We start from the raw sequence: 14,911 nt of genomic DNA on the forward strand, positions 1-14,911 counted from the left end.
AGGGGGATAAAGTGGTGAATGAAAAAGGGGGGGAAAGTACCTGAGGCATCTCTACTCAGTCTTCCAACAGGCTTCTAGCTAGTATGGAAACTTTTGTGATGTGGTACAAAGCTCTGCACGGGGAGGCGATTGCTAACTCATTTCAACATAACCACTAAGCAAGCATCAGATGGTAACAAGTCACAGTTTCTGGTTGCCTATGCTAGACTGAATTGGCAACCTCAACGTGAAAGCTTTTGTGTCTCCTCAGAGCCACCTACTACCTGATGATCTACAGATTACATACTAGTGGGTGTATGTGAGGGCAGGATTGCGCACACAGCGCTGGATATTATGATGTACTTTGAAAAGGCAAGATAATTAAATCCTGCTCGACTGGTCCATAAATTAAGAACATATTATTATTTCCTCCTATTCCCCAATTCTCCATAGATTTCTATTGACATTGTCCATTAGCAAGGGAAGAACCAAGACAGTGCAACTAAAGAAATAATTTGTTCCAATCTGGCTCTTTGCTGAATCAGACTCATTGTGCACCAGGAAATAATGTTACTAAATCAAATGAGAGCTCATTGGCATATTAATTCAGTCCCTTAAATATTTGGTGCAGTGCTAGTTCAGAAACATAGAAAGAAATACTATTTATAAAAGTAGTACCAGAGAATTTCAGAACAGTCTGGGATTCTGTTATTTCTTAACCAAATAGAAAATGATCACATGTTGTGGTTGCTATTAACTATAGACTTTGAAAGCTGTTTTGGGGACTATTTTTTTGTATGTGTAATATTGAAATATGTTTCAGGGGGTAGCCGAGTTAGTCTGTACAGAGAAAAAAACAACAAATGGTCTGGTCGCACTTTATAGACTAACGCAACATATAGATGGTATCCTGAGCTTTTGTGGGCACAGCCCATTTCTTCAGATGTGCCACACTTTATTCTAGGACATCATATTCATCTGTCCTCCTCTAATATTCTCCAAAGTCCTCTGTGGGTTCCCATTGCTTTTTTTTAGGTGAAACCACTGGAATAAGTGCAGGGAATATTATCTTATGGAATATTTTGGTTGACTGCTTGTTTGCAAATCAATATTTATCATGATGCTCTGGTAAATATTCTAAAGAAGAATTTAACTAGACCAGAATATAAGTATTATACAGTCATTGTTTGGAAACAGGCCTAACTTATTACAACAAATAATATGGTAGCACTTTAAATTACCGGTACAGTAGTTTGTGCATAAAAGCAGAAAAATGTAGGCCTGTGACTATTTCAGTACCTGAATGGTCCACAGTCAAAGGAAGGAGGGAGGGACATTATGGTGTAGGCCACTGGCAGTAGGCTTAGGAACAGGATCAACAGCAAAAGTCCCATATAAAAATTATTGGATTTGGATGCTTTGAACACTCGTTCATGAGGGACATTGCTAGTCATAACTGCCCAGCACTGAAAATACATGGAGGTTAGTAAGCGCAGTACGTTTATACCAACTAGTCCAGGTGCATAAAAGGATCCCATCCTAAAAAACAAAAAGAGAGAACTATTAACCTAGACTAGGATTCTACTTCAGGAGCATCAGACACATTGGCACAGATGACTGGTATGTATGGAAATGATTCCAAGTACATCATCCTTACGTTCCTCTCATTTCCCCTCCACCCCACTCTCCACAAGCACACCATTTAGGAAAAAACAACCACTCCTGAAAGAGCATCCACCCATTTTAGATGTAGGTCAGGGTCTGCGGTACTAATTTCCATTTAAAATCAGCCAAATATTTTTAATGAGAAGATGAGGAAAGAGCTGTTTATTTTTTCAAGCAAGAGCATAGAAGTAAAAGTTTTAAAACAAAAAACCCATGCAAATCAGTCCGTCCAGTTTGGAAAGCCTAACTGCATTACCAATATTTTGAATTCTTAGTGCTTTAAAGAATTTTTCATTCTAAAAGTCTTGGGAGGGGAAAAAAAGGAGATCTTACCAGATCATTCCTTGATTGAAGATCAAGCCCAACACGTTACCACTAATATCAAACTCAGCATAAGAGGGCTATATGAAATGAGAGGGGAAATAATTTTATGTATAAAGTATCTGCTATTGCTTGGTCTGATCAGGTATATAGGTAGGTACTCATTAAGTCCTAATATGTTAGGGGATTCCAAATACAGTCCTGATAGCTGTCTATTGAGTAGATAATCTGTGGAACTATGAAAACAAAAGAGAAACTATGCACTGTGAGCTCTCTCTCCTCCCTTGGCTTGCTGAAAGCTGAAAAGGCCTCTGGTAGTGGTTACAAAGTCGAGTTGATTTGCTCTTGTTTTGAATCTTCTTTTTGTCCCTACAGTCAGCTATGAGAGAGATCTCCAGTGTGTGGGTCTATTTTACTTCTCCAGCTGCTATATCTGCCCATTGGCCTAGTTATATCTTGGAAAGGTGTTCAATATTTGAGTGCTTATAACAAGATTGAGAGTGAAAAATACCCTAACTACATACACTTGCTTAGATTTCCCAAAAGCGCGGGGGGCAGAGAGAGAGCGGAGTGGTTCTGAGAGGACTTGTGGTTTGTCCAATATGTGGGGTTAATTTGTACTGAAATATCTAAATATCACAGTTGTCTGCAATGGTGTTGTTGCCCTGTTGGTTGAGGATATGAGAGATACAACGTAGGTGAGGTAATATCTTTTATTGGACCAAATTCGTTGGCAAAAGAGTAAAGCTTTCAAGCTCCACAGAGCTCTTCAGGTCTTTCACAAACAGAAGCTGGCCCAGTAGAAGATACTACCTCACCCACACCATCTCTATAAATACCAAAGGACAGAACTGGCTTGGGTGACAGTCTCTCAACGTTGTAGGCGCTGACAGTGCTATAGTCTAGAATTGATAAGTATTTGATCTACCAGACAGTAGCATTCATCTCCAGAGGGAGATGGTGAGAACCTGATATCCTGGGACATTAAAAACTGGATAGAAGAAGCAGTAGGTTAATATGCCCCAGGAAATAACCATGCCCTGGATTCAGAAAAGGATGGTGGTGAACAGATTAGATGAGCTAAAAGGTCTTTTCTATCTCTAATGTTTGTAATTCTGTAAATTGTGTATGTGCGAGAGAGATTTTTATCCAGTAAAATGCCTACAGGCAGGTCAAGCATGATGTATAATTTTATTCAGTAGAAACGTTGCTCCCTGAGAGAACTGCATCTTGTGTTTGGGAGGCAGCCAAGGGAAGAGTAGTAATTCAGAATGCTCATTCTAATGCCATATGGAACCACCAAGTTTTTTGCCAACACAAGTTACATTGACATACAGCATACAGTTAGCATGCTCTTTGTGCATGTGCATACTGTGGCTCCTTCCACTGTCGCTGCATGTACTCACCAGCAGCGCTTGTGTTGATGGACAGTGCGGTGCAGTCCACCATGAGTAAATAGCCACGCTTGCAACTCTCCACAGTTCATTACACTATCTTCTGGGTCATTTTGAACAGAAATGATGCATTCAGTGGTGACTGGGAGCAAGGGGTCAACGTCCCATAATGTCACCTATGTCTCATAATGTTCACACTTATTTAAAATTTCCCCATGAAACTGTGCAGTGCTGTTGGCAGTATTCATGTTCCTTTTAATCATAGTAAAATATCTCTCAATGACTATGGCTAACAAACTAAAGGTATAGAGTGTAGCCGAGTTAGTCTGTAACAGGAAAAACTTAAAAAACAACAAATAGTCTGGTAGCACCTTAAAGACTAACAAAACATGTGGATGGTATCATGAGCTTTCATGGGCACATCCCACTTCTTCAGATGACCGGAGTGTTGGAAGTCTAGATCCAAGAATAAATAAGGGAATGAGGGAGGAGAGAAAAAATGGAGGGAGGAAGAAAAAAGAGACAGTGAGTAGATAAGCTTCAGAGGGATAGCCAAGTTAGTCTGTAACAGGAAAGATTTAAAAACAACAAATAGTCTAGTACCATCTTAAACACTAAATAGTTACAAGAGGATGATAAGAACCATTAGTTTGCACTTGGAAAGGAAAATGACCAACACCAGATTCTACACAAACATCAAGAACCATTAGCACATTCATTGTTTGTTTGGTTGATAATGTGTGGGCCATCCGATATCACGATTCATGCCATTTGCATGAGAATTAAACTTGTGAATAAAGTTAAGGTCCAATCCTTCTCTGTGTATTTGGCTTGTGGAATTGGTTTGAAACAAAACAGTGACTTAGAGATCCATTAATGAGTCTCCAGGAAGATTAAAGTGTTCTCCAGAAGGTTTTTGTGTGTTGCCTTTTCAGATATCTGATTTGTGTCCATTCATTCTTTCCCATAGAGATTGTCCAGTCTGGCCCATATACATGGCAGAGGGGCATTGCTGGCATTTGATGGCATAGATCACATTAGTGAATGTGCAGTTAAATGAGCCTTTGATTTGGTGGTTGATGTCATTGGGTCCAGTGATGAAATCGCTGGTATAGATGTGTGTGCAGAGTTGGCACTGGGACTGATTGCAGGGGTGGGTTCTTGGATGATTATGATGAAGGTGTGCTGCGAGGTTATGGGAAAGAATTTGTTTGAGGCTAGGGGGTTGTCTGTAAATGAGAATTGGCCTTTCTCCCAAGGGAAAGGTAGAAGTGTCTAGGGCAACAAACATGCCACCTTTCCTAACAAGCCAACTTGTGTAGGACAGGCTCAAACTTCTCTTTTCAGACATGAGAATGTTTACCTTCTAAACATTAACAAATCCAGTTAACAGATCACAAAAAATCAGACTGCTGATTTTATTTTAAAAAGAAGTATATGTGGTTGTGAGATTTGTTGTTTTTTCCATGGGGCTCTCAATACTATCAAAGTCTTGTAGGCTAGACCAGATCAGCAATGCAATCTTAGTTAAATTTTTATAGGCCTAGTTGTTGTTTTCTCTCAGAATGCATTTTTCTGTGTCAATATAATGTAGTACTATCCGAGAAAAATTAAGTGCTTCTATCTTTACTCATCAGGCCTGTTTGAACAGTTTGTTTGCTTTCATACAACAGTTTCACAGTACTTTCTTAGCCAGTAGTATGGGGCCAGAACTTCACAAGTCCATTAACTTCCCTCCTAGCAAGGAGAAAATCTTGTCTGTGTCACAGTAGATGTAGGGTAGGTGAATGGAGACGGGGGATGTTGTCAAAATGGAAGTTAGTTGCACCCTTAGCTTTGAATTTATACTTGTTAGGTTATTTTATCATCATTATAAGGTGTCTGGATGGCCTATTCCTCTCACAAGAGGAACATAGACAGTAGAGCAACTTGGCCATTGCAGAGAAGTCTAAAACTCCTCTGAAATCAGAAAATCATAGAATACTAGAACTGGAAGGGACCTTGAGAGGTCATTAAGTTGAGTCACCTGCACTCTTCCACCTCAATTAGGCCTTTTAATTTCTCCATAGGCCTTCTGCATTAAAATGTTACTCGTGATTACACCTCTAGCTTCAATAGCTTCTGAGGTATCTCATCTACTTGCTTGTATTTAACGGTATAAAGCATCTAGGTTTATAGCTTATATACAAATGAAATAAAAGTGATAACATAAAAACAGGAAAATAATTCTCTAGGGCCCCTTGAATGTAATGATAAACAAATGTATGCCTCCATTAAGTACAGATGTCTTTTAGGGCAGTGTTTCTCAACTTTTTTTTTTATAAAGTATCCCCTTTAAAAAAAAAAAAAAAAAAAAAGAGTACCCCCAGTACCCACCGTTTTTCAGATACACAACATTTTTTCTACCATTGCAATACGTTTGTTTAAACAACTTAATCGTAGCAGGGTGGGTGATTAAATTTTGGGGTGTAAAAAATACAAAAATAATCAAATGCTGTAAAACTTAAAACAAAAATTCAGTTTTCTACAAATTTCAGTTGTGTTGACGTACCTCCCAGACTTCTCTCAAGTACCCTTAAGGGTACTTGTACCACTGGTTGAGAAATACTGTGTTAGGGCACTCCTCACAGTTGGAAAACGATCATCTCCTGCCGGGATCCAGGATATCAGAAGCTAGTGGGAGTCACTCAGGTTGCTTGGAGCCTGACTTTCTCCACTGTGGGAGTGGGAGACTGGCTGGCTGTCCTGCAGCTCTTCCTGAGCTGTCTAGCTCTGTATGGCCAAGCACCCTCCAGGCAGAGCAGTGACACAGCTCTGAGCTGTAATCCTGATGTGCTCTTGCCTCTCTCTGAAGGAGCCAGATCCTGACTACAGAGCCCCACTACCATGAAGTGCTCCCCAAGGCCAATGAAGAACAGCAGCAGAGCCATGAGCACCAGGGCAGCAACCAGCAAGTGCGTTGGAGAGTATTTCAGGGCTGCCAGGCTCTGGAGACAGGGGGTTTATCTCCATCTGATGCTGGGCTCCATTAGGGAAAAAGCAAAAGGGAGTCAGGAGCACAGCATATAACACTGCCTTCCACTTTGCCTAGGGAGTGCCCTACTGTTCTGAAGTGGCCTGGCTTGGGGAGCAAGATTGAGAGGGCTGCTGGATCACCAGCCAGCACTTAAATTCCCATAACACAGAGTCAGGGGCCTAAGGGAGCCAGGCAGCTCCTGGAAGCTTCCAATCCCTCAGGTCCTTGCAGGAAGCGATGCTTTTCAAACTGTCAGGTGTGCCCCCCTCAGTGAGGGCCACTCCATAATTTAAAAAACTCCTCTGTGCTCAATGGAAGGCAGAAGTCATAGAATCATAGAATCATAGAATAATAGGACTGGAAGGGACCTCGAGAGGTCATCGAGTCCAGCCCCCCGCCCTCAAGGCAGGATCAAGCTCCGTCTACACCATCCCTGACAGATGTCTATCTAACCTGTTCTTAAATATCTCCAGAGAGGGAGATTCCACCACCTCCCTTGGCAATTTATTCCAATATTTGACCACCCTGACAGTTAGGAATTTTTTCCTAATGTCCAATCTAAACCTCCCCTGCTGCACTTTAAGCCCATTACTCCTTGTCCTGTCCTCAGAAACCAAGAGGAACAAATTTTCGCCTTCCTCCTTGTGACACCCTTTTAGATATTTGAAAACCGCTATCATGTCCCCCCTTAATCTTCTTTTTTCCAAACTAAACAAGCCCAGTTCATGAAGCCTGGCTTCATAGGTCATGTTCTCTAAACCTTTAATCATTCTTGTCGCTCTTCTCTGCACCCTTTCCAATTTCCCCACATCTTTCTTGAAATGTGGCACCCAGAACTGGACACAGTACTCCAGCTGAGCCCTAACTAGTGCAGAGTAGAGCGGCAGAATGACTTCACGAGTTTTGCTTACAACACACCTGTTGATACAACCTAGAATCATATTTGCTTTTTTTGCAACAGCATCACACTGTTGGCTCATATTCAACTTGTGGTCCACTATGACCCCTAGATCCCTTTCCGCCATGCTCCTTCCTAGACAGTCGCTTCCCATCTTGTATGTATGGAACTGATTGTTCCTTCCTAAGTGGAGCACTTTGCATTTCTCTTTATTAAACCTCATCCTGCTTACCTCTGACCATTTCTCTAACTTGCTAAGGTCATTTTGAATTATGTCCCTATCCTCCAAAGAAGTTGCAACCCCACCCAGTTTGGTATCATCTGCAAACTTAATAAGCGTACTCTCTATCCCAATATCTACATCATTGATGAAGATATTGAACAGTACGGGTCCCAAAACAGACCCTTGCGGAACTCCACTTGTTATCCCTTTCCAGCAGGATTTAGAACCGTTAACAACAACTCTCTGACTACAGTTATCCAGCCAATTATGCACCCACCTTATCGTGGCCCTATCTAAGTTATATTTGCCTAGTTTATCAATAAGAATATCATGCGAGACCATATCAAATGCCTTACTAAAGTCTAGGTATATGACATCCACCGCTTCTCCCTTATTCACAAGGCTCGTTATCTTATCAAAGAAAGCTAAGTCTGGAGGGGAATGGGATCCCAGGCCGCTCCCCTCACCCCCGCCACTCCTTTTTCTGCCCCCACATCTTTGTGTGCTGGGCAGCTGTCCCATCACTCTGCCCTGGTCACAGCTCTGCAAAATATGATTTGAGGCCAATGTTTGTTAAAACATCCCATTCAAGTGATCTGCTAAATGCAATGAATATATGCTGACGTAACTTGTGTTGGCTAAACTTCACAGTGAAACGAGGGCCTCCGTTCATTTGGCAGCACTTCGTTGAAGTCAGAGTTTTCAAACATGGCAAAACTGAGGTGGGTTTTGTTTCTGAAAAACGAAGAGTGATTCAGATCAGAATTTTGTTGATGTAAATGCTCAAAATTTTGGAGAGGATGGGCATTGGATACATGTTTCTGGTTCTGGACCATTTGCAGTTTCATTTTACCTTAAAACCAATGTGGCTTCTTGCATCAGTGAAATAGTTGTAACCTTCATAGCTTGTTTTTTTTTTTTAAGTTGATTTTAGCTGTAGGCACTTTAAAATTAATAGATTGAATGAAGGGCATATTCCACAATCGATAACAGGAAAAAAAGTGAATATAAATACATTGGTGTCAACTTATGAATGCATTTGAATTATATAGATGATCACCACTGTACTCCCTTAAGTTAGATAAACCTCTTTTGAATGGTAATCAGGGTAGGGATATTGTTAAGAGCAGGCTTTCTTGTAAGATTGTTGTCACTTCTTGGTTAAACACAGACACAAAACCATGAGAGTAGCCATTCTTGGGAGACTATGGCAGTCTTGTGAGGGGTGGTTCTTGCTGTATCCAAATTGTTTCAAAATTTCATGTCAGGAATCTGCAGTGACCTTGGCCAAGGTTTCAAACTCCTGGGCCAGATTGTGTCTGGCACTGCACAGAGGTGAGAATAGGAAGGACACTGGAAAAAAATCACAACCATTCTTTGTTGCCCCTGTGCAAAGGCCATGAACAATCCCAGTCCAAGGACTAATGGTTTCTAGCATTTTTGCAAGTTTCTTGAGCCCTATAGCTTGGAATGGATGGAGCATTATAAAAAAAGGGCCAGGGCCCTTCTCTCTTTCTGCACTCACCAGTGAAGCTGGAATGGCAAGAGGGACAGAATGCTAGACGTTGTACTGAGAGTCATAATTGCAAAACACACTGCTTTCCACAGGGGTGAATGATTAAAGCCGCAACTTTGTCCTTAGTGAACAAGGGCCGTGTACTGCTACTGGTAGATTCAGTGGGAGTGAGATTAGACCCTCAAGCTCCTGGAGACTCGCTTTTGCCTAGTAAGTCCGGTAAGTTTGTGATAAAATCTGATTGCAGTTTGTTTTCTGAGATACAAAACTACTATATAGCAGGACTGTGTCGGGGGCCAGAGACAAAGAAAGCAGGGAGCATATAATGAACCCTAAGGCAGTATTTTTAAGTGTCAATGAGAGAGGTGAATAGATGTAGAAGAAGCATTTAAAAAAATCAAAAAGTGCCCAAAGGATATAAAAGGGCGTACAGCATAGCTTTCCTGGAGGGCTTCTCATAAAGCAGCCAGAAAGGATGAAAGGAACTCCCCAATAGCATTTTAGAGGTTGTTTTGAAGGAAAACTCTCAGGAAATCAAACAAGCCTAACAAAAAGAAAGAAAGTGAGGAGGAGGGGGAAATAGAAGCTAAGGCATAAAAGCTGAGATCTCTCAAAAGCAAGATCCATGAGCATGGTTAACACACACAATTTGATTCACATGCAGTTTGAATCGCTGGATTCTTCACATTGCTTAAATCCCCAGGGCAAATCTTCAAAGCAGGGATGGGTTTTAAACTCTAAAAAACATGTACCACTTCTTTGCAACTGAAAGGGAAGGAGTTCACAGAGGAAGGGTACTGGATGGGAGATGAATGGGCAAAGAGGAGCTGGAGAAGGAACTAGGGTAAAGTATTGACCTGCTGTAGCAGGCACTGAAGTCTTGATTCATCCCTTTTTTTAAATGAAGAACTGATGGCTCCTTGGCAGAGAATTTGAATAAAAAGTATCAGTTGTAATAAATCAAACCACAGATAGAGGAAACTTTAAAGAACGGGGCAGCTTGCCAAGACCTAGAGGACAATCTTTGAGGGCATGAAGTTTTTAAGCACCAAAATCACAAGATTGATGTAAATGAAACTATGAGAGTCCTTCAGTTGTTCATAAGTTCAAAGAATTATGGGAAAAGGGGGAATTTAAGTTTAAGCATCTGTTACTAGTCTAAAAATATGCTCTCACTGATACTGCGCTCTCTTCTGCTGCAGGAGGAGGGAGTGCAGCATTCTCCCCCCACAGAAATCAACCTAACGGACTATTGGATGAGAGGAAAGCAACCTGTGCTCTCACCCCAATTTCACTCTATAGGACAGTGGGAAAGGTAAACACTTCTCCCTTCAGTGGCAGTTATGCTGAGTCCGGAGCCCATAGACTGTACGCTATCAGGGTTAGTGCTATAAGTGGGACACCCACCTAAGTTTAATTAGTGAAGTGTCACCGTTGACCAGCAGAAACTTCTCTGTAAAAGGAAAACTGCTCTTTGTTCTATTGGAATTAGGGCTGATCAGACCTTGCCACGTTCAGCTCATTGTGCTGGTTGTGAAATGAGCTGTGCTGGTTGGTTTTGTGAGGTTCTGATGGAACCAGCCTCTTGATGCTCAGCAATCAGAGCTCAGTGACAGAGAAATTACTTGCCAAAAACCGGTAGGTTTGAGAGAGTTGCCTTGGCATATTTACAGGTATGGGAAGTAATGCTGAGCTTCAAGTACATTCTGGAAAGCACTACCTGTGGGGGGTCTCATGGCACATTTCATGCCTAGAGGCAGCATTGCAAGGGGGTCTGTGCCACCTGGTGGGCATTTTCATGGTCCCCACAGTGGCTTCTCTCTTTGTCTCTTCCATGGCCTGGTCCTCTAGTCATGTCACTTACAAGTTCAGCTCCTTTCCAGGGCAACAAAAGTCTAATAGTAAGTCTAAAATATATCTCTAACTTTTTCTGTCCCTCGCAGGCAATGCTACACTCTTCTGCTTTGCTTCTTCTCCTGGGCTCTTCAGAGTTTCTTGTAAACTGCTCTTTCTACAGCAGGATTCCCCACATAGCCTCTCTTCCCTAAGGATCACACGATCCTAACCTAGTCTCCATCAGTATCTTTTCAACCTGTCTGCCTCTCAGGCCTTTCCCAGAGTGGGAATCCTCTTTATTCCTCTCTCCTGAGCCTCCTCCCTCTGAATTCAGCTCTGTTTAAATTGTCCTCTGCAACCAGGGTCTGTTATTCCATCATGTTCATCTGGGATCACTAGTTACCCTAAATTGCTAGATTATGGGCAAGGCTGAATCTAGCCTGCCTTACAGGGAAAGCAGGCCTCTGACAGGCTGTCACGGGGCCGCCTGTCCGGGCCGCCGCCCCTCCTGTTGCCCCTAGGCCGCGCTCAGTTTAACACTTGACTCTGGGTCACCGGGCGGAGTGGGGGGTCCGGGCCCGCCCTCTCTCCGGACCCCAACCCAGGGCCCTGACACTGAGAGGTGCCCTCTCAGTGGTAGCAGGGGGGGTCGGTACCCCAAAACGCCCCTGCTCTCGGGTTACACAGCCCGCCCTGGGTCTTGCTCCACTCCGCCGACCCTCACTGCTCCGGGTACCCGCCTGTCCCTGCGGGCTCCCCGCTGCCTCGGCTGCCTCCTTGCCTGGCTCCCGTTGCTTGTTCCTCCCTCGCTCGGGCCCCTCCTCCGGCTGGCTTGGCTGCCGCAGGTCTCACCCCCGCTGCCGTTGGCTCCTGCTCTGCCGCCGCTCGCTCCTGCTCCGCTGCCGCTGGCTCCTGCCCCGCTGCCGCTGGCTCCTGCTCAGCCGGGTCCGCTGGCCCCGCCGGTTCCGCCCCCCTTTCCCTGGCCTCCCCGGCTCCTTTTATCCCCCCTCCCCTTGCCGTCCCTGGCGTTGCCCTCCCGACGTCATCACCGGCGCGCCCCGGCGCCGCGTGATGACGTGTCCCTCCGCCCCCGCTCGGGCCTGCCGCGCTGATTGCCGGCTCCGCGGCGGCCCCATCTGCCTCGCTCGAGTGGCGGGGTTGCTCCACCCCGTCACACAGGCCAAATGCACACTCTTGTGCCCAACTGAGCTTATAAAAGTATGGACAGCTGTAATTCCTTTCGTTTTTGTAGCTGGTTGTAACCGGGGAGACTTCCTCTCAAAGTGATTCTGGATTGTACATTTTCTTAATCTCAGAGTTCTTTTGTGTTGGTGGTTGTTTTGTTTTGCTTCTATAATTTAGGCAAATCCATGCCGTTACACACACACACACACACGGTTTTTAAACTAGTCTCTTGCTTAGTTACTGGAGTGGTTCCCGATGGCTGATGTCATTTTCAAGGGTCCAATTACTGCACACCATTTATATCTAGCCTTATGCTCCTCTGTGTTGCCTGAGGTGAACTCTTGCACCTACTCTTTGTTCAGCCTGGAAGAAACTGCGTGCAAACGTACAGAAGAAGGAACACTATATTGAAGGGCATATAATATTGCAAGGGATTCACACAGTTACCAATGTATCCTACATCATCCATAGTGAACACTAAATAGGAAGGTCGTGGGGCTTAAGGAGGTGACCTACATGGGGAGGACTTTGAACATTTAGCTAAACAAATTTCAATCTGCAAGTGAACACATAATTGATTCCTTGTGAATTCAGCTGCAGAGTTTAATTCACAAACTCTGAAATGAACGGAATCTTGCAGGGTTCAAGTCAGCCCTTATGTTAGTAGGACTAGACAGGGTTTTTTTTCCCACCGAGGTGAACTTTATTGACCTGCAGAGAAATGTTGCATGAATTATAGACTCATAGAACACTAGAACTGAAAGGGACCTCGAGAGATTGAGTCCAGTTCCCTGCCCTCACAGCAGGACCAAGCACCATCTAGATCATCCCTGGCAGGTTTCTATCCAACCTGCTCTTAAATATCTCCAGAGATGTCTAGGGAGGTTGTGGAATCTACAATTTATTCCAGTGTGTACCCACGCTAACAGTTAGGAAGTTTTTCCTAATGTCCAACCTAAACCTCCCATGCTGCAATTTAAGCCCCTTGCCTCTTGTCCTGTCATCAGAGGCTGAGGAGAACAATTTTTCTCTCTCCTCCTTATAACACCCTTTTAGATACTTTAAATCTGCTGTCATGTCCCCTTTCAGTCTTCTATTTTCTAAAACATCTAAAATATCAAATTAGATTGAACTAAGGCTTGATGGTTTTAAAAAATCTATTATATAATGTAAATAAAAGGCTAAAATTGTTTATATCCTTTCAGCAATAAGACACTGACTTACAAATCCAGCCTCCAGGTCCCAGCACCAGCAGTAGTTCACAAATCTGACAAAGCAAGCACGAATAAAATCTCCCACCAGGATGGTTACATAGGTCACCAGAATATCAGACACAGTGAGCCTTACAAATTCCTGCAATATAACACAAGGAAAAAGCAATTAGCTACTGTAATTTAAGTGGTGCATTATAAGACTATATTCTCCCTTAATCTGTGTCTCTTCACATAAGTGACCTTTAAAACAAAGTAGAAGTTGGGCCTTTTTCCTGTCTTCTGACTTTTGGTAATGCTCACCATCTGTGTGTTTCAAGAAGGCAGGGTGCATTACAGCCACCAACTGTCATTTGCTGGTGGGTTTTTTTGACTAATATTAGTTATTAGGTTTAAGTTCAGTTGTTTTGATCTTATTTTGGTTGTTTGGGTTTGGAATGCAGATGGTAGGTGATGGTGGCCTTTGATATACAGGAGATCAGATTAGATGATCTGGTAGTCCCTTCTGGCCTTCAATTCTCTGGCTCCTTTATGAATTATTTGCAGTGTTAGTATAGCCATGTTTGGCCTAGGCCAGTGGTGGGGAACTTAAGGCCCCTGGATGTGGCCCCCAGCTTGCCTGAATCCAGCTGTTGAGGCTCAGGACCCCCTCCCCCTCGCCCAACATTGGGGAGCATGTGCTGGTGCTCCAGCCCCACCACTGCCCCGCCACAAGATTGGGGTACCAGCACAAAATCTACAAGGCTGGCCCTCCTCCCATCTCCCTCCCCTAGGCTCTGGTGTGCAAGAGGAATGTGGGGAGAGTCTTCCTACTTCTCAGCTGGAGGGTCACATCTGTGAAGATTTTTTTCTTTTGTTTTGTTTTTTGTTTCTCACTTGTGTGTGGCCCAGACTAATTTTTCTGTGGGTCAGCGGCTTCTGATCCAAAAAGGGTTCCTCACCCCTGGCCTAGGCTATGAGAGAAGAGTTGGGTGAGGTAATATCTTTTTATTGGGCCAATTTTGATTGGTGAAAGGTACAAACTTTTGACATCCCTAACAGTGTTCCCTCTAATTTTTTCCATCCATGTGCAGAACAAATTTTGTTATATGTACTGAGGCATGTGCAGATGTGCACTACAAGTAGTAACTGCCAGTTGTGGGCTCTGGGCGCTCTGCTAATTAGCTGCACAGCATTTGAATCTCTCCTGGGTGGTCACCAAAGCACTCAACTTACAGGGAACAGTGCTCCCTAGAGCCACTTGTGGAGGTCTGGAAAAGGTAATTAGATTGTCAGAGCTAAATACACTTGAACCTCTTTAATCCGTCAACCCTGGGAGACTGGTATGCCAGATAAAAGAATTTTCTGGGCCAGGGAGGATGCTGAGGGGTCTGGACATTAGGGGGTTAACTGATGGGGAGCTTACCTGGTGCCCTACTCTCGGGGACACATGTGACTCTGCACCCCAGTCCGCTCCCAGGCACCATGCTCTGCCACTATGGGAGCGGTGAAGAAAAGTTTCTGGAGAAGCATGTTGCTGCACTACTGGTACCCCTGCTGGGGACGTAGGGGGAGCAGCAGTGTGCAGAGCCATTTCCTCTTCTGTCTACCACGGTCCCAAATCAGGGACACCCAGGGTACAGAGGTTCAAGTATACAAGGTGATACAGACCCTTAAGCATAAGGAGT

The 14,911-nt window shown here is 43.7% G+C and overlaps 1 protein-coding gene across 1 annotated transcript in view; it reads right to left on the bottom strand.

Annotated features, from left to right (window-relative positions):
• TMC2 (transmembrane channel like 2) overlaps window positions 1-14,911 on the bottom strand; it is a 62,639-nt gene that overhangs the window by 11,566 nt on the left and 36,162 nt on the right. The window contains exons 14-16 of the mRNA XM_089776580.1: window positions 13,258-13,386; window positions 1,978-2,045; window positions 1,279-1,518 (exon numbers count right to left, since the gene is read on the bottom strand). Coding sequence (XP_089632706.1) covers window positions 1,279-1,518; window positions 1,978-2,045; window positions 13,258-13,386 — 437 coding nt within the window. The remainder of the gene's footprint in view (window positions 1-1,278; window positions 1,519-1,977; window positions 2,046-13,257; window positions 13,387-14,911) is intronic.

Source organism: Pelodiscus sinensis, chromosome 2 (assembly GCF_052426305.1).
Source record: "Pelodiscus sinensis isolate ZL-2025 chromosome 2, ASM5242630v1, whole genome shotgun sequence".
Classification (NCBI taxonomy): domain Eukaryota; kingdom Metazoa; phylum Chordata; order Testudines; family Trionychidae; genus Pelodiscus; species Pelodiscus sinensis.